The 24,406-nt window shown below is 42.0% G+C and overlaps 1 protein-coding gene across 1 annotated transcript in view; it reads left to right on the top strand.

The window, feature by feature from the left end:
• The window catches only part of MB21D2 (Mab-21 domain containing 2), a 104,213-nt gene extending 82,884 nt beyond the window's left edge, over positions 1 to 21,329 (top strand). Inside the window, exon 2 of the mRNA XM_079922224.1 lies at positions 18,189 to 21,329. Coding sequence (XP_079778350.1) covers positions 18,189 to 19,453 — 1,265 coding nt within the window. The 3' untranslated portion in view covers positions 19,454 to 21,329. The remainder of the gene's footprint in view (positions 1 to 18,188) is intronic.
• The last annotated feature ends 3,077 nt before the right edge of the window (positions 21,330 to 24,406 follow it).

Below are 24,406 nucleotides of genomic sequence, written 5' to 3'. Positions count from 1 at the left end.
TGTTGAAATGGAAGTTGGCCTCAGAATGTGGGAGGCCCTTTTTAAAATAATTAATTAATTAATTTTTTTTGCGGTACGTGGGCCTCTCACTGCTGTGGCCTCTCCCGTTGCGGAGCACAGGCTCCGGACGCGCAGGCCCAGCGGCCATGGCTCACGGGCCCAGACGCTCCGCGGCATGTGGGGTCTTCCCGGACCGGGGCACGAACCCGTGTCCCCTGCATCGGCAGGCGGACTCTCAACCACTGCACCACCAGGGAAGCCCGATTAATTATTTTTATCAGTAGTTTTTGGCTGTGCCTCGTGTCATGTGGGATCTTAGTTCCCTGACCAGGGATCGAACCCGTGCCCCCTGCGGTGGAAGCACCAAGTCTTAACCACTGGACTGCCAGGGAAGTCCCCTGGGAGGCCTTGGCTACGGGGATGGTGGCCACCCTATAGGATTTGGAGCAGGTGTGATGCGATCAGATCCGACCCTGAAGGAGCTCCTTTTGACAGCTTATGCTGGGTGGTGGTGAAGGGGAGCGGAGTCCAATTAAGAGGGGTTGCAGTTGTCCTTGTGAGAGACATGAGGGCTTAAGCTCAACTGTGACAATGACATACAATGGCAACAGGGTGTATGGGGAGGGCATGACACAGCAGACATTTTAGAGACAGAATCTCAAGCATTTATCAACTGAATGGATGGTGTAGGGCTCTGGTGATCTAATGATGATAAATACACTAGTTCGGTAATGATAGCCAATACGGAGCTTGGTTTTGGAATGTTTGAGAGCTCAGGCTGAGGGCTGGCAGGGCTATGGCACCCCTGGGTTCTGGGACTGGTCTACACTGAAGTGTGGGCCAAGGTTGTGGCCCTTAGGTTACTGCTGGGTGATCCATGCAGACAGAATAAAAGAACCAGCCCTCAGCTCTGGGTGGGGAGATGGTGTTCCCTAGATTGAGACCTGCCCGAGCCCCAGTCACTGCTCATGTTCTGATCCTAGGACCATAGCATTTTTACATTTGAAAGACTTTAGGGATCATCTCATCTCTATACCTCTTGCTAGATGGAAAACTATGACCCATAAAGGTTAAGTGTGTGTCCAGGGTAAGTCAGAGGCAGAACCAGACTAGAACCCAGGACTGTCACTTTCCAGTCTTTTAAGGAAGTCTTTTAAGTAATGGCTGTGTATTAGAGTTCTCCAAAGAAACAGAACCAGCAGGATATAAAAGGAGATTTATTATGAAGAATCGACTCATGCAGTCATGGAGGCCGAGAATTCTCACTTATCTGCCGATTGCAAGCTGGAGACCGGGACAGTTGGTGCTGTAATTCAGTCTGAGTCTGAAGGCCTGGAACGAGGGGAGCCAATGGTGTAAAGCCCAGTCTGAGGATGGGAGGAGACGAGATGAGATGTGCCAGCTCAAGCAGTGAGGAAGGAAAAAGAGGGTGAATCCTTCCTTCCTGCACCTTTTTGTTGTGTTCAGGCCCTTGACAGGTCAGATGATGCCCACCCACATTGGGGAGGGCCATCTACCTTACTGAGTCTACCAATTCAAATGCTAATCTCATCTGGAAACACCCTGCAGACACACCCCCAGATTTGGGCATCCCCTGATGTAGGCAAGTTGGCATCTCAGGTGAACTCTCCTAGGCTGTTAGAATTGTTGATCCGTTACTTAGTTCCTCCAGAGTAATTTCTAATTTTTCAAAGTTTTAATTTACCCATTTCTTCTTTTGACCCTCATTTGATCTCATCAGTAGAGAGACATTGTTCCTCTTTCCAGGTTAGCAAATTGGGCATGACAGGTAATGAACCTTCCTCACCGCACAGTGAATTAATGGACGATCAGGATTAGAGCCTAGATTCCTTAAACTGATTCCATTTTCTTTCCTTTAATTGGATTGTAAATTTTGCTAAACCAGTTCTAAAAGAGTAGTCCTGGACCAGCATCAACGGGGAACTTGTTAGAAATGCACGTTCCCAGGTCTTCCACCAGAACTACTGAATCAGAAACTCTGGTGGCCGAGGCCCAACAATCTGTGTTTTAATAATTTCTGCAGATGATTACTCTGCATGCTCATTAGAGAACCTCTGTAGTTACAAGACAGAATCTATTCCGTATCAAGGATTTCACTACATTTTGTGCATTCAAATTCACAGAGAACAAAAAAGATGCTATTAAGCTAAAACTGACCATAAAAATCAGTACATCTGTCTTTTCTTGTTCCTCCCGTGTCCCTCTCTGCATCACTCCTACCAACCAGGTACTTAGTAGCGCTGACTTTTCATTAAAAATGCTTTTCTGTCCCCTACAAAGCTGGCAGAGTTGTCTTCAGCTTTGATTCATTCAACCCACATTACTTGACAAACGTGGGGAAACTAAAATCAAAAGAAGAAAACAAGAAGGGAGGGAGGGAGGGAGGGAGGGAGATGGTTGAACAGATAGGCAAATATTGGAACACTTCCTTAAAAAAAAAAAAAAAATCACATGCCCAGACAGCAAGGTAAAAGCCAGTAATATTAACTGACCCAGAGAAGTATGAACAGAATGCTATTTTAAAAAGAAAATTACACTTTCTCAGCATCTGCAAAGTTCCGGAAATTGTATTGGGAGCTTTATGTAACTGTTTCAGGCAAGTCTCATAATAGCCTTGTGAAAGAGGTAGTATTATCCTCATTTTTAATTTTTTTTTTCAAATGGGGAAACTAAAGTTTCAAAAAGTTCAGTACACTTACCCAAGTGTCACAAAGGTAATAAATCATGAAGCTAGGGTTCACATTCAAGCTTTTCTATATCCTAAAATTATGATCTCTCCATCACATCATCCACGTTATCTCTTAGGGTATCTTCCTCTTCCATATGCCTTCTTTACCTTAAAGCTGTGGAAATTTATCAGTGAATGTATATGACATCCATCCCACTATTTCAAAAGAATTACTGCAAGCAGCACGCGGACACTGGGGAGTCACCGATAAGAAACACTGTATCTGAAACCCAAATCCATTTCGGACTCACTTAGAAAGCATATCAGGAAAATCAGGTATGAATTTTAAAAATTTATATCCAACCTTCAGGCCTTTCTCCAGTCCTTTGGCTTGGAGCCAGTCCGAAACCTTAAAGAAAAAGGAAGGCATGACCTCTAGTGGAAACATGGAAAATGTCCTATGGTTTTGCTCGAGGGTTTCTCCCCAAACCACCCTTCCCCCCTTTTAAAATGAATTTATGGAATTTTTCATCTGAAAGGTACTCTCATGACAAGACTTGGGTCAGTGCACAAATGTCATTTTCGTAATGACCTTAAAATGAGATTTCTACATCTCACAGTCACATCACGCTTGGGTTTGAGTCCTTTAATGACCTCTCTCAAGCTGGCACTACTTTTTAAAAGAATGCTTGTCATTTGGTCTTTTTCCCGCTTCACTAGAAAACCTAATCTCACTGGATGTTTGGAAGGGACACGGTATGCATATGGGTGTCTGTGTTAAATCCACCGTGTCTAAATTCACCTCCCGGGCAGTTGATAGCTTTGGAGATTGTACACTTCTGTCTAAACGGTGTGATCTTTGATTTCAAGGACTGAGCTGTGATTGTGCCCATGGCCACAGGTGTATGGCTGGGCTGCCGAGTCATACCCCCCTGACCCACATACGTGCTCCCGAGTGACGGTGGTGCTTGGGCAAAGTACCCTTAAGGATTTCGGTCGATTCTACAGTTGCTTTGTCCAAGTTTAAGATTGAACAGAAGACAAAAATCAGCCACTGTCTGATGGGTACAGGGAGTTAGAGGGGTTGAAAAAATAATTGGCAGGAATCTAACAAAAATATCTTTTTCATTCAAAGCAAACAATAACTTGGAGGTTGGAGAGGTAAATGAGTTCCCCAGGTGTGAGGCATGAGTGATGTCTCATCTTTCCTGAATCTCAATTACTGGCATGTTTCCAAAAGTCCCGCCAAAGTTGTATCTCTCCTGATTTGAAGGGTGGTTAATCTCAGCTCTTGAAGATTTGAAAGTATCACTGGTTCAGTGAACCCCTTCCTCTAACCGGACAGCTCTGCCTTTTCTTGAGTCCATGTAATGAAACTTCCTGCTTTGAAATTGAGGGAGGGACCAGGCAGCCTCTACTTTTAAAAGCATTTAAAGATTTGCTAGTTTAAAACACATATGTCTCCTTAGAGATTATGCTTCAGTCCTTCTCGGGTGGGATGGGGGGACCCATATTTTCCCACCGTTTGGTTAGTGACCCCGGCATGGAGTGAAGAGAGCCCTTGACTGAGGGTCAGGACTTCGCGTTTGCTTCTCAGTACCTGTGCCAGGTGCTGTGCTGTGTCACCCTTGCCCTTTGGGCCTTAGCAACATGTTCTGTCCCATGACAGTTGGAGTACAGAACTTTGGAATTCATTTCTGGCCCCAATCTATGATTCATTCCCATTCTTTGTGCAGGGTACACACAAGTGCAGCTTCATCCCCTGGAGTCCAAGAGTTACCGAACTGGCAACTGATTCAAACAACATCCTTCAAAAAGTATAAAGCGAAAAAAAAAACCAAACAAACCCTTTTATATCTTTCTTAGCCACCATTTTAGTTTACAATCTCTGGCTAGAATATCGAATTTCCCTTTTCATCCTCATACCATTGACTCTTGCTCTAGTTTTTGATGGTTGGAGGAAAAGTAGGTGAAATAAGCCATTTTCAAAGTATCACTTGTGCTTGTCAGCATGAAGAGACTCCCTTTTTGACTTTCTCTTTGACTTTTTTTTTTTATTGTGCCAGCCTGGATTTAAAAACACTGCAACAATTTGACCCTCTTTCAAGTGATCTACTCATGCTTTTAAACTGCAAATTTCAACCTCCTGCACAGGGCTTTTTGACTAGTTGTTTTATAAGTCTGACTTCTTTTGATGTGAACATTTTCAAGCCCAAACAATGAAGTATGGTTTCATCCAGTCACTGAAGTAATTATCAGGTAGACAATTGTGTCTCAGAAGTAGATTCAGCTCTTTATTAGTGTGTCAGGCTGTCAGTACTTTTTTCCAGGTCTATTTTCCTTGGAAATATTTATTTGATCCCCTCGTCCTTCCTTAAATTTTAGGTACGGGTGTAATTGTACTAATCTGAACTTTTGTATGGAATGTTCCAGCTGTATACAGTGGAAAAACTTTTAAGACTTGTTAACTGAGATGTTATTTTTTGAAGTAGCAGATTCTTAGGATGTTACTACTTTGTTGTTTGGAAACTTGATTGAGGGTATTAGTACAATGAAATAACATTTTTTTTTCAAGTTAAATGAAGATAAAGACAATAGGGACAAGGGGGTCATCGCTAATAATAGGTGTTATAACAATATGTGGATGATTAATTACTAATTTTAGGTATCTCATTATTTGAAACTTAAAGACGAATTATTTTCTAGGAATGATGTGTGTTTGTTTAGTAGGTGTAGTTAAGGAAAGAGGGGCATTTTGTCAGTAACCCAGTCAGTCTAGGTGTAACTCAGACCTCTAGGTGTATCATCCATAGATTGCCCCTGGCAGAGCAAGCTTTACATTTTCAGCCCTTTCTTTCTCCTTCTGCTAACTCTGTAAGAAACAAATTGATAACCTGGTAAAGACCCCAAGTAACACCCCCTTCCTTCTTTCAAAATAATTGTATGTGATCAGACTAGTTTTTAATCTTGTTCAGGCCAAAGAAGTCTGTGTATATTTTGTACGCTTATCTTGGCTAGTCACTTAGCTGTCAAGAGCCAGCTTCCACGCCTGTACAATGAGAACTCTAGTGTTCTTCACAGCATTATTGCTGGGAACAAATGAGAAAAGGATCTGGGAACTGCAAAGCATCATACAAAGTAAGGCAGTGTTTATTTGGATTATTTATTGATTGAAGCCAGGTTTAAAAAAAATCGATTCCATCTTGGCTCCTGAAATCTTGGAGTGTGTTATTTGTGGTCAGAATGAAACAGTTTTGCAGCAAGAGCGGTGCCTTAAACCTCATACCATCAAAAACTGTTTACTCTGCCTTCTCTCTCCCTTATTCCTGGCACCTGAAGCTTTATTCATGGTTTTTTGTTTTGTTTTGTTTTCATCTCGGCTGCAACCGATGAGAGCTGAAACTGTACTTTGCAACAAGGTCTTCAATATACTCTTAAGAATCGTTTGCCAACCATGTTGCCTGCCCAGACAAAGCATCTTTCAGCCTGGGCTCCACCTAGGTGGAGCACATCAGCTCCCGAATAACCAGATTTCCTCCGGGAGACCAAAAGACAAGGTTTTGAGTTGCTGAGGGCAAATAGGCCCCGGAGTGGTGCTTTAATATAGTCTTATCAAGTCTTAGCCCTTTGCTAAGCCTGTTTCCCTAGAGCTTTCTTTGGAGGATTTTACGACTTTGGTTCCAAAAACTCTTTAGTAAATGAATGGAGTGTGGGCGCCACCTTCTGGCAGTTACTGGGAATTGTTTTATAAGACGGAATCCGTTTATTTACCTGCTCTGTTCTCGGGCATCAAAGGAAAAATGCATTGTTATAATCCTTTTTAAAAATCAGGTATTAGATTATGATCTTAGCTCACACTGTAATTATATAGTAGCTTTAAAAAAATCTCTGGCTAAGGTTGTTGGCTGCAAAGTGGTGCTTTGGAAAATGTCCTAGAGTTAAATTATTCTCAGGACAAGAGGAGATGCCTTTAGGTAGTTACCATGTAGTTTATATAGTCAGCTTATTAACAGGCTCCTAGTTTCTCCCTTCCATCTCTTCTGAGTATGTAATAGGAGTCCCTAGGTTGCAGATATAGTGGCTCTGGGGTCTCTCATCATGTCAGGAAATAACAGTGTCAGACTGACAGTGTCAATCCAAGTATATCACTCTGAAAATTTTCACCCTTGAAGATTCCAGTAAACTCTTGATGTGGTAGCTCACTTGGGAGGTGACTGTAAGAAGCACGACTGTTCATGAGCAGATTCATCTTGTGGGGCCCTCTGGGAAGTTGTGTAGAACTCAGAATTGTCCCACCTTGGGAAGCGGGGCACTTGTCTGCTGATTCCTGCCCTCCCCTGCTGTTGGATTAAAGTCAGTTCTCCTGCATGAACTCCCCTGCACTTCCCAGTGGTGCCAGAGCAGAGATGACCCTCAGGCCAAGGAGCAGAATCATTGGCCTTAGGAGAGAAGTTGCCATCTCACAGGAAACCACCTATCGTGGCTGCAGGTGCAGGGCATCAACAGCCTGTCGTACACATACACACTCATGTATTCACGCATATTAGGAAAAAGGTAAAATCAGTGAAGTCAATAATAGTAATAGTAAGTAATCATTTAAAATCTACTTTAGATATGAAAATGGTGGTTACAGTTTTAAAAGGTTTTGTCAGTTAGACAAGCATTTTGAAGTGTTTTATGGGTGAAATGGTATAATATCTGGGCTTTGCTTTAAAGAACTACAGCCAAAAGTGTGTGAATAAATGAAACAAGAATGGCAAGCATAATTGTTGAAGCTGAGTAGTGGGTACGTGGTGATTCATTGTACTATTATCTCTACATTTCTGTATGTTTGAACATTTCCAAAGTAAACTAATTTTAAGGCAGGACTTTAGCTAGCCAATGAAGTTTTAAAATCCTTTAGCTGGGTCTTTATATAAATTGCCACCATTTTGAGCTAATGTAGCAAATCTGAGTGTGTCCTGTAGACCACAGCTACACTACTCTACACTGTGGAGTCCCTTTTTAATCAACAGTGACATAGTTTCTCAGGCTGCTGAGTCACAGCAGGCATATCTCTTATTGAGACTCAGGATAACAGGTAGTTTAGGTTTGATTTGGGTTTGGGTTGCTTTTTTTTTTTTTTTTTTTTTTTTAGAGAAGGCACAGAATTCGTCATGTTTCTTTCCCCGTGGCTCAGTGTGCCTGAGCTGAGTTTTGCACAGGAAAAAAGTGACGGTGGTAGATACTGCTGTGTCCACAAATGAAAAAGATTTACAACTCAGTAACAGCTTCTTGCTTTGTGGTTAGTATTTCCCTTGGTAATGATGTTCTCAGCCACTCTCTGTCCCCCCAGTCTAGTAGTAAAAACTTAGGGGATAGGACTTTAAAATTTAGGCTTTGCTGTTGGATTAAAGTAAGCAAATTAAACTATGCATCTGAATATATAGGAACATTTTCAGAGTTTGTCTTGGGGGACTGAAAGAATTCCAAGGATTCCCTTGGAATTAAAATACTTGTGGAATGCTCTTTCAGAATTGTCTGAGTTAAATATGCAGCACACATACGTGCACGTACACATGGCTGTGTGTCACAGCACTAGATACTCACTTTTTTAAAAAATAAAGAAGTCATTTATAATCTTGTCTTTCCTATAATCCTTGACCCATTTTGCTTATAATACTTCATTTCCCAGGGACTGCTAAAATGAGCTTTTAATCTGCTTTAAAAATCATTTTAGGGCTTCCCTGGTGGCGCAGTGGTTGAGAGTCCGCCTGCCGATGCAGCGGACATGGGTTCGTGCCCCGATCCGGGAAGATCCCACATGTCGCAGAGTGGCTGGGCCCGTGAGCCATGGCCGCTGAGCCTGCGCGTCCGGAGCCTGTGCTCCACAACGGGAGAGGCCACAACAGTGAGAGGCCCGCGTACCGCAAAAAAAAAAAAATCATGTTACTCCAAAATAGAATTTGTTTTATTTTTGGACAGAGAAATAAGCTTCCACTAACTGTTTCTTACAGTGTTTCATGTGGCAATTTTAAAGGTCCAAAGATATTAAATTATTTATCCTCTCAGGAGAGCCCATTTAATGCTGGAAAGCATCACTGGGGTAGTGAAAAGAGTATGGAATGAACCTGAATTTTCATCCCATTTCAGTGTTTATGGCCATGAACAATTTATTCGACTGTTATTTATCTTGATTTCCTCATCTGTAAAATGGGGACAGGATGACCTACTTCCAAGTGCCAAGAGGATAGAAGGAAAAGACATAGGTGAGACATTCAGCCTATACCTTAATGCATAGTAGAGCCAATCAACGTTTGTGCCCTTCTCAGAGAGCCCTTGACATGAGATGTACATACTTTGAAAGTGTGGTTTGTAAAGTCAGTCCTTCTTTTGTTCTGATGTGATCTGCTACTATTGTGATCTCTTCTTTTAAAATCGGTGGAGTTGGTTGGGGGATTGTGATAGCAGCTGGGTTGCAGATTAGAAATGACAGAGTAAAACAGATGAGAGGGAAGAACAGCCTCCTCCACTGGAACTTAATAAATACTCCCCTGGATTTCTTCCTGCACCTGTTATGGGGCCCACATGGCACGGTCGTCGGTGGCTACAGCAGTCTACATGGTATCTTCAGTAGGAGGCGGCTTTGGTGTTGGGCAGCCACCTTGAAGGACACCTATACTCAGACCGCATCCCATGTTAGTATTTTTAGTCGTCACCCCTGCTGAAAATGCTGATTGGTCATTTCTTGGGACAGGAAATGTACTTCTTCCACAGACAGCCTTGCTAGAAGATTCTACTAGATAGATGAGCCTTTCATTTACCGATGACACTGATTTTTTTTTTCTCTCTGTACACCTTCTACTTATTGGAATCCTAAAGTCCATTTCTCCTTTACCAGGACAACTTATCGCATATTTGAAGATGGACATGGTCTTCTTGAATTTTTCATTCTCCAGGCGAAACAATTTGCAGTCCCCTTCATCCCCTTCTATGTTTTGGCTAGGACCTTTATTCACTTCCTTCAGAGTTATTATCTCAGCTTATAATTACATGTTCATTAGTGTGTGCTTGTTTGGTTAGTGTGGGAGTTGTTCATGCTGCTTATCAAATATTTCTGGCTCTCTGCTTTCCCAGCATGAGTAGAACTGCAGTTTCTTCCCTGGGGTTGGATGGGACTAGTTTTGGCCAGTGATGTGTGAATGAAGATGACATATGTCCTTCCCAGGCCAAGGCGTTTAGCTGCCGGAAAGAGATCCCCCAGGGCTTCCTTTTCCTCCAGTAGAGGGCCTGTGAGTTTCTAGATGAGGGGTACTGTAGCCACCTGGGTCCTGGATGAAGGAAAGAAGAGCCCTAGCCAGCAACCTCTGATGGTCACGTTGCCTGAATGAAAAATAAGACTTTGTTGTTTGAAGTCACTGAGGTTTTAGGTTTGTTACTCAGCATATTCACATCTCTCCTGATTGATACAAATGTAACTGACACAAATGTAACTGGCTTTCTCACTCCACATAAGGACCATGCAGTGGGGACAGTGTGTTTCTTTTCGCTGTTGTGTCTTCAGTATCTGGCATAGTACTGGCTCAGAGGAGGCACTGATACTGACGAGTCACATGCATGAATAAATCAAACCCAAGTTTTGAATCCCACCACCATCCTTGCAATTTCCCAGACTTGGCCTCCTTCATTATTCCTCTTCTAAAATATAGAGCCTACCCCCTGCCCATCAAACCCAGACTTCCAGTTTCAGAGTACTTAAGTAGTTGGCATATACATCCCCAAATGAGAAAGGAATACAAACCAAACTCAGCTGGGTCACAGGCTGAAGGAGGGTACATTTGACTTAATGCTGAACATCTCCATTAGAAGCTTCTTGCTGCTTCTGAAGATCAGGAGAGAGGTAATCTGGTCATCACTGGCATATTTCTGTATCCTTATGATACCGTATTGGCATCACTCTTACTTTTCACTTGCTACTGTTTTTATCTTTCAAGAATGAGCCTTCTAAAATGGTCACTCCTTTTGTAAACTAACAACCTATCTTTCATGCCCTGTTGTAGCTGTAGGCGGCTGCTAGGTGGGGCTAATGAGACACTCCTTTGAGTCTTGCCAATAAGTCTTGATTGGCAGAAACCATGAGTTTTTAAACTATCCTAAGAACTAAAAGGAGGAAAAGGCAAGACTTATTGGATGAGAAAAATGTTTTGCTAATGTGGGCACATGCCCAGAACCCTCTCTTTATCGACTGCCAAGTGAGTACCAGACCACACACTAAGTAATTTGGTGTGCATTTTCTTGTTTTAACCTCATGGCCACCCAGCAAACTTTTTTTTTTTTTTTCAGTACTCAGGCATCTCACTATTGTGGCCTCTCCCGTTGCGGAGCACAGGCTCCAGACACGCAGGCTCAGTGGCCATGGCTCACGGGCCCAGCCGCTCCGCGGCATGTGGGATCTTCCCGGACGGGGGCACGAACCCGTGTCCCCTGCATCGGCAGGCGGACTCACAACCACTGCGCCACCAGGGAAGCCCCCCCCCCCCAGCAAACTTTTAATTGTTATTCCCCAATGTCATTTAAGGAAACTGTTTAATTAGGTTGGTCCTGGATGAATTGGACTTGAGTCCAGGTCTGACTCATGTTCATTCTGTTCAAAATAGCTTAGTAAACTTTGCCAAGGCCCACCAATTTTTAGAACTTGAGTTTTAATTTTTAAGAAAGAAAATAATGAAAGATTAGACAGGCTTATTTTTTTTTCCAACCTGACTTTTGGATGATTTTATAGAGATATGCTGGTAGTATTTTCTATTACATTATATGGCAAATCTCATGATTCCCAATTTGTGACTGATGATGTGGTCAAGTTGACTGAGCTAAATGATGCACCCAACCCACAGTTGCCTTCTAATCCCAAAGTCTGTATTAGCCCCTGCAGTAGTAAAACCTTGACTGCAGGAGCTCATAGACTGTTGACTGCGAGAGCATCTTTCATTTACTGACACTCTTTGCCAATTACTGTGCCAGATGTTGTTATCTCATTAAGGAGGGACAATAAGCCATGAATACAACCCACTATGATTATAGGTGTAGAAAGTGCTAGGGTAAGAATTCAGATCAGGGTCCTTCACAGGGGTGTGTAGGTTGTTCATTTTGCAGGGCACTTGTTCTGAGGGAACACGAAAGGGCTGGAATCCAGCCAGCCTTCTACTGGCCAGGCTGTGCACCATGCTACCCGATGGCAGCCACTAGAGGAGGCATCCCTGGGCTAGCTTCAGTCTGGGTGCTGCTGGAGGAGAGGATGCTTCATTCGTTTCCCTTCATCTAACATGTTTTGTAGGCCTTACACGTGCTTAGAGGCTTTCGATAGATTATCAACTCTGTGGAATAGGAGTTGTTTGGCCAAGCCAGTTTTATAGATGGTGGAGAAAGGGAAGACTATATGGGGAAAAGGAACTAAATATCTACAGTGTGCTTAGACATTTCATATCAACCCTAGAAGAGCGGTTTTATGGTTTTATTTGTTCCTTTTGAATAGATGAGGAATTGGAAGCTCAGAGAGGTTAAATAACTTGTCAGGCTTACTTAAGTAGTAAATGACAAAACCAGGATTCAAACCCAAGCCTGTCTTGCTCTGACTGCAGTGTTCTCGCAGACATTATTAGTGTCAAGATGCGAAAAGATCAAGGAAGACTTCTTTGCGGAGGCATCTTTTGAATCAGTCCTGTTACTATATATATTTGGTCAATAGGTTATTACCATACGTGAATTAATCAGGTCTCTAAAAAGTTTAAATAACATTACCTGCAGTTGTCTCAGCAGTTATGCCAAATAAAACAGACTCTTTGACTTATGAAACATACTATAAAATTTTTAATATTAATGATCATTCAGCAGATAATTGAAAAGCTAGGAAGCTCCACTGGTGTCTTGCTTCTGTATTTCCTGTGTCTTATAGTGTATTTATTTGGGAATATGGGTAGCTTCTTGTAAGACAGGTCAGGTGCATCCTTCCTTCTGATAAATGTGGATGATGGGGCATGTTCTGCTGACGGTCCAAGGTCACACGAAAGCTGTGACCAACAAAAGTGCAAAGCTGGCACTTGGCCTTGAGACCTCTGCTACTTTCCTTCCCAGCCATTCTACGTTCATGTCAAGTCGGGTCATTGTCATAGGGAGAACAGTGTGCATTTGCCACTCTGACCGTCACAACAAATATGGGAATTAAAGGCAATGCTGTGACTCTGTCCCCAGGGCTGTGTGACCTTGAATGAGTTATTTCTCCTCTCTGAACTCAGTTTTTCACCTATAAAGTGAGGGACTTCATATAGATGATTTCTGGCTGTGAATAAAGAAAATGAAAAAACTTTCCCCAATTTGAAGTCATTAAAAATCTCATAGATTGGTGACTTTTTTAGAAGAAGATGGCCATGCCTACTTTTTAGAATGTTGCTCAGACTATCAAATAAGTTTGACAAAAATATTTGAAACATAGATGATAATATTTTTACAGGAAGGTTTATATTGTTTATTAACAGCTAAGGAGACTGCTACCCTAAGGGAATGTATCAAAAACACAGAAGGACTTTGCAAAATCATCCCATTCTGTACCTTTCCTACTATTAAGGATCAGTGCCATAAAGGCACTGTTATTGGTGTTTCACATGAGTTGAAGTGAAAAAGGTAATACTTTTTTATGAAGCAATGAATATTATTGAGATATTCAGGTCTTTTTTATCTACATAGAAATCTTTTTTATATACATAGTCAAAGATATATAGAGAGATAAAATGTATTCTGTAGCTTTAATTACAAGACGTAAAAGTCTTCTCTCTTTGATAGATCTTTATCTCTTCAACATAGTTAAGAATTGATTTTTTTAAAGGAATCTATATAAGTACTAATTTCACTTATCCATTTACTAATTGAGTTCTCATAGATGTACTTGAGGGAAGCTGTGAAGATGGGAGAAGACAAATGATACTTAGTTCTTGTGCTCTGGTGTCAACCAGCTGGCATTATACGTTTGAGTGATGGGAATTAGTAATCTGAATTCAACAGAATGTGATAAAGTTTTGTTCTCTAGAATACAAGGGAGTCCAGGACAGACTTCAGTTTTTCACTTGATGTTCTGAAGGCAGTCAGCAAAGAACTAAGTGGATGATAGGGAACTCATTCCTTAAACTTGGGGCCCCAGTACCTAAAACAGTAGTTTTAAGGTCTTCATAAGTAGATACTACGAAATAAACTGAAATCAAGGAATCAGTTACAGGAAGGGAGGCTGGGAGGCACTTTTGCTTTGTGTTTTTAAGAGCAAACATATGCCAGTTCTTTCCTGAAAAGAAGAGACCCGCCCAGGGGAATAAGCTACTTCTCCACCTCTCCTTTTCTCTGCTGCTAACAAGCTCAATGGTGTGTGTTCAACCTTTCTTTTGTTCCCACTCACTGTTTCCCATAATTTACTAATAGCTAAACAGCCAGAGGCACTTGATATCACACAAATCTCCTGTAATTACACAAAAAACCCTTAGATCAGTTCAGAGATGGCATCTGTTGGAACTAATGCCTACAGCCAAAGTGTACAGTAGAATTTTTTTTCCCTCTCAGACCCTGCCTGTGTTTTAGTTGCCTGGCAACCCATCTGGGATGACAGCTAACGTCAGCTGATTTTTACTTAAACTTAGCCCAGGAAAGTTTTCAAGGAGGGCCTTTGAGTTTGTGCAGTTCTGGGGAAGGCTCCAATTTGTGCTACCAAATAATCTGTAAAACTGTAGACTAATGGGCTCAGGCGGGCTAAATGATGTGGAGGTCTCAGGGGATCCGCCTCCGGAACAGTGTGGCCTTAGGGATTTTGTTTCTAACTCTTAGGAGCTTAGCAAATGAGCTTCAGCTATATTCTCACTACTGCTCAAGTTCTGTCTGCCCTTTTTAAAGGAATAAGAAATGTCCAACATTATCCTAACCCCTGAATATTAGAATTTAGCCAAATACTTTATACGGCTCTTTTGAAAGAAGGGTCAACATTTTAGGTGCATAAGCAGCAATTGGGAGGAAAGAGGAATATTCTAACAAGTGAAAATATGTTAAAACTTCTTCTTTAATCCAGTAGAGGGCAGAAAGGAATTTTAGCTTTTTTTCTCACCTGTAATTATCGGAACAAAACTGTGGCAATCCAAGGCAAAGTTCAGTGACACGTTTGTAAACAAGTTATCCCCAGCCCATTACTACACATGTTATTCTGGTTGTGTAGACAGGTTCTGGCTAGTGTGCTCAGAGCCAGTTGGATCCAGTCTAGGAGAAAAAGATGTATATAATTTTGAGTTATTTATGCCTAAGAGGGGACAATTACGTAGTGCCCACATAACAATACTACTGATCAATTCAGATCTTATTTACTACTTACAACCCAGCATGTCACGGTTTTCCCCAGGTGTGTTTGGGGCGCTCCAGATGCTGGAATGAAGCAATATATGAAATAATGAGTAAATTATTTCAAGATCAAATGTTTCCTTTTGAAAGTATCTGTACCTCCACGTGAGCCTGTAAAATAGTAAAAGTGATTTTCGCCACCTGCTCGGGATTCTGAAAGTTCCATCTTATCCTCTTAGAGCTACAGCCAAAACTTGTGGTGGTAGGAGCTATTACTTTGTAAAGATGAGGTTGATACTGAAACACGATGACAACTGAGAAAAGAATCTTTTTCTCGGTGTCACAATTTCCACACTGGTTGCTGTCTGGCTTTTAAAAACCACTTTTAAAAGGAAAATAAATTGTTCACTGCTGATTTGTAGTGAAGGCTGCTTGGGTTAGTATGTAGTGTTTTAGATTGGGTTCCTCAGGAAGCAGCCCCTGAGATGGAGTGAGGATATTTACAAAGGAGCAGCCTTGGGATCTGCACCTGTGCAAGGGAGGGGGCGGAAGCAGGGTCAGGCGGAGGGAGAAGTGTGGTGTCCTTCTCAGCGGGCCCCAGTGGGAACTCTGGGTGCCGGGGACTCATCAGAGTACCCTGAACTGGGGCACTTCCACACTGATTGGTTACGGGATGTTTACCTCCTACCCTAACCACAGCCCACGGTCTTAGTTGAGGTGGCTCTTTGCGGTCAGACCATCCTTGAGGGATAGGCACTGACAGCCTCAGCAGCTGAGACAAGAAGTCTTTATTGAAGAGGGATCTGGGTGCCCCATCACAGCACAGGGAGCGTGAGAAACAGCACACCCCCCCCCCCCAAAAATCGGGTACACTGAATTCTCTTTCTGATGAATTGTTGATTCTTTAATGCTGGATAACTTATTGATTGCTTTAAAAAGAAAGTGATCGTTCGCTCTTTGTTGTTTGGAAAATAGGATTTTAAAGAATGAAAAAGAGCACATTTTTATCAGAGTGTCAGATTCTGAAATATAGTGGGAGCATAGACACATATACATGGTTTATTTATTTGCATTGGTATTGCCTTATGAATAGAAAACTATGCTGATTAAAAGTAACTACAATGACTAATGGAATCATAATTTGTGGTCATTCTTTTCGATCTTTCAGGAAAAGTTGTTAAATAAGTCACGGAGTGATGCTGGTAGTTTGTCAGATAATGAAGCACAGGTAAATCCATAATAAAAAGACAGGAAGCAGGGAAGGTAAATTTGTATGTTGGTCGTGGAACAGTCATTTCCGTCTCGCCTTTATGTATTTCATATTTAAGCCTATTAATTTCATCTGTTTGTTCCTTTGTCATTCAGTCATAGCTTCAATTGTGTGCCTACTGGAAGCGGACCCCTGTGGCTGCTTCATACATCTTGAGACATGGTTCTCACTCTCAAAGAGCTCATAATATCATCCCTAAAAGTCACATTTGTTCTATCACCACCAATCTCATTAGAAAAGTATACAATTTAGGGCTTCCCTGGTGGCGCAGTGGTTGAGAGTCCGCCTGCCGATGCAGGGGACACGGGTTCGTGCCTTGGTCCGGGAAGATCCCACATGCCGCGGAGCGGATAGGCCCGTGAGCCATGGCCGCTGAGCCTGCGCGTCCGGAGCCTGTGCTCCGCAATGGGAGAGGCCGCAACAGTGAGAGGCCCGCGTACCGCAAAAAAAAAAAAAAAAAAGAAAAGAAAAAAAGAAAAGTATACAATTTGGGAAGATGTTAAGTTTATGGTGCAGGAGATAAGTTTTCTAAAATAATGCTTTTTTCCTGAAAGGTCTGATGTTTTCATTGGCAATAAATATTTCAGTTGTTTTTGTGAAGTCAGTCTTAATTTGTTCAGTTTTTAAGAAAATGTCTGTTACATACTGAAGTCTAAATACCCATAGTTTATGTGTAATTCTTTAAATTAAAAATGGCGTTCCACGAAGAAAGCAGCTCATTTAGCCTCCAACTCAAACATGAGTGCTTTTCTTGAAGACAGAGTTTGTATTTCAGTATGCGGCAGAAGTGCCTTATGGTTACTTCCTATTTTGTCACATAAAAAGGAGGTTTGAAAGTTGGGATTCAACAAAATTAATCCAGTTTTCTTTTCCATTAAGGATTTTAAGTGAAACTGGATTATTACTAATTTTTAACTGCTAGTGCATGCCAATAAAAAAGAATCAAACGGGGCTTCCCTGGTGGCGCAGTGGTTGAGAGTCTGCCTGCCGATGCAGGGGACACGGGTTCGTGCCCTGGTCTGGGAGGATCCCACGTGCCGCGGAGCGGCTGGGCCCGTGAGCCACGGCCGCTGAGCCTGTGGGTCCGGAGCCTGTGCTCTGCAACGGGAGAGGCCACAACAGTGAGAGGCCCGCGTACCGCAAAAAAAAAAAAGAATCAAATGACTGTTAGTACAGTTGGTGCCACTGTCTTGACTAATGCTAAGGCACCAGCAATTTTTCCCTTCTTTACTTTTGTACCATTAAAGGTCAGCTCAAGTGTCAACACAGTGAAAAAGGCAAATAATGTATTAGCATTATGAAAGGAGTCATGACCTCACTGTCCTCTGAAAGTGTCTTACTTTCAGTGTCCACAGCCCACATTGAGAATCATCAGAACAGAGGAAAGTTAAGCAGGGTGAGGATGTGAGGGAGAGAGACGGCTTTGGCAAGAGATGGAAGAGCCAGGCGTTATATGATGGCAGCAGAGATGGAGAACAGGGAAGGAACAAGAAATGTCGCAGAGGCTATATAGATAAGATTTGGCAGTAGAAAGGCAAGTAAGACTTGAAACTTACTAAGGTTTTTCAGCCTGGGTGACTGAGTGGATGGCAGTGCCATTAACCGAGGTGATGACTGGGGGAAGAGGAGCCCTGGTTTATGATTGAAAATGATACTGCTTTCACCATGAGAGAAGAATCTGCATAATTCTCCCATTTGGAAAAGGATGGATTCTAGCACCGATGAAAATGAACAACGTACTGTTGGCTGGGTCCGTGCAGCAGCCTAAGATCTGGTTTTGTATTGATAACGAATAGTGGCTCTTAGAAGCTCAGCACATTCTCGATTGATGCATAAGACTCTTGTATCTGTGCTTCCTGTAACAGTGTTTTCTCCTTCTGTTTTTAGGAATGGTGCAAAAGCTGGACCAAAAACTTCCAGTGGCCAATGAGTATCTGTTGCTTTCCGGAGGAGTCCGGGAAGGCGTGGTAGACCTGGACTTAGATGAGCTTAATGTCTATGCCCGAGGGACCGACTATGATATGGACTTCACTCTCCTGGTGCCAGCCCTGAAGCTTCACGACCGTAATCAGCCTGTGACGCTGGATATGCGCCATTCAGCCTTGTGCCACTCCTGGCTGAGCCTTCGGCTCTTTGACGAGGGGACGATCAGTAAGTGGAAAGACTGTTGCACCATCGTCGATCACATCAATGGTGCCACCAACTACTTCTTCTCCCCAACCAAAGTGGCTGACTGGTTCTATGACTCCATCAGCATCGTCCTGTCAGAGATACAGAAGAAACCCCAGCGAGGGATGCCAAAGGTGGAAAAGGTAGAGAAGAATGGGACCATCATCTCCATCATTCTGGGTGTGGGGAGCAGTCGCATGTTGTACGATATCGTCCCAGTGGTCTCTTTCAAGGGTTGGCCGGCAGTGGCCCAGAGCTGGCTAATGGAGAACCACTTTTGGGATGGGAAGATCACCGAGGAAGAAGTCATCAGTGGGTTTTACCTGGTTCCTGCTTGCTCCTACAAGGGAAAGAAGGACAATGAGTGGCGGCTGTCCTTTGCCAGGAGTGAGGTGCAGTTGAAGAAGTGCATCTCCAGCAGCCTCATGCAGGCCTACCAGGCCTGCAAAGCCATCATCATTAAACTCCTGTCCCGGCCCAAGGCTATCAGCCCCTATCACCTGCGGAGCATGATGCTCTGGGCCTGCGACAGACTTCCTGCCAACTATTTGGCCCAAGAAGACTATGCAGCCCACTTTTTGCTGGGCCTCATTGATGACCTGCAACACTGTCTGGTCAACAAGATGTGTCCCAATTACTTCATCCCGCAGTGCAACATGCTGGAGCACCTGTCCGAGGAGACGGTCATGCTCCACGCGCGGAAGCTCTCCTCCGTCCGCTCAGACCCGGCGGAGCACTTGCGCACCGCCATCGAGCACGTCAAGGCAGCCAACCGGCTGACACTGGAGCTCCAGAGACGAGGGAGCACCACTACCATCCCCTCCCCGCAGTCCGACGGAGGGGACCCCAACCAGCCCGATGACCGTCTGGCCAAAAAACTGCAGCAACTAGTGACTGAGAACCCGGGGAAGTCGATCTCCGTCTTCATTAACCCTGATGATGTGACAAGGCCCCATTTCAGAATTGATGATAAATTTTTCTGAGCGTTTTTGCTGCCTTTTTTTCCCCTCTGGTTCTAAAACTCTCATAATATGTAGTGTGGTTTGTGATGCCATCTTTCTGTTTTTTACATATCCAGCCTAGGTTGGATCTGTTAAGAACACATTTTAAGTTTCCTGGTTCTGCAGGATGGTGCAGGCTCTGAAACAGTATATTACTATTTCATATTCTGCCTCTGATTTTGTTGTTTACTTTTTGTAGTTATTACACATTGTTTTGGTGTTTGGTTTTTGTTTTTTTTAAGGAGAACTTGAGCCATAGATGAAAATACCCATGAATTCTCTCTCTTTTTTCTGTTTCATACTTTGTGCTTTCATACTTTTGTTCATGGGAGTGGGGAAACAAATCTCTTTCTCATGCTTCAGGATTCTCTTATTTTTTTGTTTTCCTTTTTTTGTCTTTATTTTTTTTAATGAGCGTTCATCACCACAGATGTTTGAAAATCATCTGAACCTGGGAACTACCTGGTACGTTAGTTGGATTTATTTCTTTTGACCAGTGGCCGGGGTATTTTCTCCCTCTCTGCCAAACAATGTAGACTTTGAAAGTGGTAATGCTATAAATTGTGTTTGGAGCAACTTCATTGAATGTAATTGTCCTTAAATCAGAACTTTGGATGGTTTGGAAGGGTGTCTTTGACAACTTTCCAGATAGAATTAAGGTTTCCAAATGGTAGTTTTAGTGTGTGTAATTATTTGAAGCCTTATTTAAATCCTATTAAAGAATATACCATTATAATTGTTATTTGCACTAATGAGATTTTTGCCATTGTCGGAGTTCCAATGCGTGTATTTCAATATAAATTGACATCCACTGTTGAAATGCTGTCATTTCTTCATTTAGCCCATTTGTCTTCATCAACAGAATGATTCTTTGTATTTGTTTAGTTCTTTAATTGTGGGGTCCTGTTTTGCCCTCCTTGATATTCCTGGTTCCTATCTTACTGAGAAATTTTTAAAGCTTTGTATCTGCTAAGTGACTTTATCTGAAGCTGGGGAAAGTACATGCTTGATACAGTAGTTGTCTTTGTATGTACAGTTGATCCTTGAACAACACGGGTTTAAACTGCGTGGGTTCACTTACACACGGATTTCTTCCACTAAATGTGTTAGTTGAATATATGGATTTGGAATCGTGAATAGAAGGTCAACTGTAAAGTTATATGTGGATATTCAACCTCACAGGGGTCGGTGCCGCTGACCCCTGCATTAGTCATGGGTCAACTGTATTTCTTTTGACATTATAGAGGTAAGCTTTTTTGTAAAGTCTCTTTGCTTCTACTGAGAGTTTTGAGGAAAACTGGAAGGAAAAATTAATATCAGTCCCCACATAGAAGATACCATGCTTGTTCAAAAGCAGATTTTTCTATAGAGCAGGAACCAGGAGATAACTGTGGGTGGCAGCCTTGGTGTAGAGGTGTCCTGTCTTCATGAATGAAATTACTTGCCAGGTTTAAGTGCTGCAAGGCATCGATTGGCTCCCTGTTTTGGTATGAACTCATGGCAAACTGTAGTGTTTGGGAGGTCAGGGGCCTGCCGATCTCTCAAAGGATGACCGTGATGTCTAGTATTGGAAAGGTCAAGCAACATTTTGATTTTGATCCTGAATGTCCAGTCTCACGGGTTGGATTTTGGCCGATTGAAATTAGGCATATACGGTCTTGGTTTTTGCATGGGAATTATTGTAATGCTTATAAATGAAAATGAAATCATTCAACCATCTTAAGTCAAACAAAAATAATAATAATAAAAGAAACATACTGGCCTTGGAATTTTGTTGTTGTTTGTTAGTTTGTAATCTGGAAACTATTTCCTTATTAGTAATCCCAACAGTAATTTTCAGTAGCTATAGCCCTGGGCTTGCTGTTGTCTTTCAGGCCAGATGTCTATGTAGTGAATAACCAGTATTCATTCTTCCCTTTCTCCAGTTTTCCTACTATTATCTACCTATCCTCCACATAATGTGTCCTTCTTGGGAAATGACTTAATCCCCAGCTTCAGACGTGCACCCTGATTGGTGTAGGCCAATCAAAATAACCATTTTCCTGGCCACAATCATTAGTTAGGGATTGGGCATACAATGTCAGCTGCTCCATTCGGGGACGTGCTCAGGATTCTAGCTTGGGATGCTGGGGGAGCAGCATGCACCCTGGATACGGAAGAGGAAGTACTTGGATTTGCTATCAGTACCGTAAACCTAGGGCTGGTAAGTCAGACCTTGTTGAAGGTGAGTAGAAATGAGACGTAGTCTGATACCTTTTCTTGTCTGAAACATAAGCAAATCATTGACCTACTAACCCTCTGTCCTTTTGAAGCCTGGAAGGTTGGTTAAAATAATGTTTCAAGTATAATATAAAATGCCTCAAGGGAGCAGTCATCATTTTAATGTTACCTACATATACTTCTTTGGGTTGTGGGAATTTATAAGCTATAACTCAACAGGATTCCAGTTCTCTGATGGGACATGTTTTTACATATTTCAAGAGTAGATTATTCTGGACTGTTTGGCTTTCTCATCTGAAATGGAAGATCCAAAGATGCAAGTAAAGGTTGGTTTCAGAGTGGATGGAGCCAAACAGGACCAGATATTTTAAAAATAAGAATGTCCCCGAAATTACTGTGCAAAGTTATTTCAGGGAAAATGAGAGGCAGGTATATGTGGCTAATTTTACTTTCAGGTGGAGATGTGAGCAAACAGGGAGGAGGCTTTGGGGGCTCGTTGAAGAGCCCCTAGTGACTTCTTTACCAACCCCTTATAAACATACACACACACACACACACACACATGCTTTCACATCATGAATTGGAGGTTTCTTTAGGGTGTTTTGTAACACTTCCTGGAAGGATTAAGCCCATTGGCTGGTCACAGCTAAGTGCTGATTATTTTGGATCAGATCATTACCTTGCTGAGAAAAATTTCCTGACTTGGAGTTCAGCCTTGGACAGGATGGCCGGGAAGGAAAAGGAAGGCTGTGCTTAGCAGCAGCTGCTGGGTCAGGGGGCTCCCTGCTGCTCCGTACCTCAGCGGTGGTCTTCGGGGAAGGTACTGAACTCCATCTTCATAAGCTCTCTCCAGAACCTCTTCCTTTGAATCACCCAAGGGACTGCTTGTGTGACTATTCCACTCCCCATCTGGTCATTACTGGGGGTCAAGGAAAGAATCCCCATATTCTTATCTGCAGGTAAAACTTTTTGCCATGAAATGGAGCACTAACTACTACCTATACTAAAGGAAGGGGATGGACATTATTTCCTGTTCCTGTTATTTTATTAATATCAGGTAAATACGTATATAGTTTTTTTTTTAACGTATATAGTTTTAAACTGATTGAATCGATGTAGTTAATGCTCCTCTCTGAGAAAAATAGCCAATTTTGAAAATGTACCTCTTAACGCTGTAATTTTCATTAGGTAAACAAAAAATGTATGATCTAAACCTTGTTTAGAATAAATATTCGCCGATGGAGAATTATTTGCAATATCTCTAAAGTTCTCTAAATTTCTACCTTCTGTTAATTAACGGGAAAAATCTCATTTTTTCATTTTTTAAGAAAATATACATTATACGTGGTAGAAATCAGGCTATAAAAATTTTAACTAATTCTGTTTCTTTCTCTATGCCCATTTTATAATGATACCCTATTAGCAGTAAGTTCAAAAGCAGCATGTTTAATAAACGAGGGCATTTGCCATATGGCACTGAACTCATACTAATGTAGTGTGACCCTGGCTTTCTAAGTGTGGGCTGGCGGTTTTCAATCCGCACTTGGGTCCTGGCATTCACCAGACTTCAGGGAGTCCATGTGCCTGGGTCTGTGTGGTTTAGGGTAATGAAGAAATTTCAGAAAACTCAAATATTAATCTCCTGTATAAAAGCATTGATTTTCCAAAGATCTTTAAAGACACATTTAGCTGTCATTTGGCATGGCAGCTGAGATGAAAATATTTGCATTTCTAGACCACATTCCCTCTCTTTTCAGGACGAATGGATTCTTAATGTGGCTTGGGAAGGGAAGGCACCTTTTTCATCTGCCATCTTCTGTTCCACCAATTTATCACAGATGCTTAAGGGGGGGCCGAGTGTGGGTAGAAGCAAAACCTGTTTCTTTGACTTTACATTCTTATCTGTAAAATGCAGAATTGAGGCTGTTCCCTGCCTTTCTGGCTTTCACAATCTAAGATTAATTACCTCTGTTTCCAAAATAATCTCAATTTTAGATTTATAAATCCATCTATTTACACACATAGAGTATTCATTTCTGCAGAATGTCATTTTAAATATCTTATTTATTGCGTTGGCATATGTGGGGGGGCCCAGCAAACATTTATTGAATACTTGCTGGTGCAGATCTTCTTGCTAGATGCTTTTACTCATGAACCTGTTTACGCCTCACAATAACTCTAAACATGTAAGGAAACCACAATTCAGACATTGGATAACTTGTTCAAAGTTCCAAAGACAGTTAAGTGGTAGGGCAGGGCCAACATTTGAAACCATTTGTCTGTTTCCAAAATTAAGAACATTTTACTATGCCACTCTGCCTCTGATATTAGTATCTATTCTTATTATTTAGATTAAATTCTGTGCATTTATACAGGATCTTCATTTAGTTAAAAGGTAAACCATAAATAACAGAACCTGGGTTAAACTTTTCTTCAGAGCTTTTCATCAGAGTAGATGGATCATTTAGAGAAAGTTAGTTTTCTGTCACTGACAGATCCTGGGAGAAGAGAGATGACCATTGTGGGAAAGTTTCCGGCTGGGATAGGAAATGGACCAAATATGAAGTAGCAGTATCACCTATGAAGTATTCTTGCCAATAGTGAGTTTATTCAAATTTTTCTTACACCTTCTACTTCATACAGAATTCAGAAACTAGACAAACAACTAGCACCACAAGGAAATAAACAAATCTAGGAGGCAGGTCATCTTGTAGA

This window comes from Stenella coeruleoalba (genome assembly GCF_951394435.1).
Source record: "Stenella coeruleoalba genome assembly, chromosome: 5".
Classification (NCBI taxonomy): domain Eukaryota; kingdom Metazoa; phylum Chordata; class Mammalia; order Artiodactyla; family Delphinidae; genus Stenella; species Stenella coeruleoalba.
This window is presented reverse-complemented; position numbering and strand designations above follow the sequence as displayed.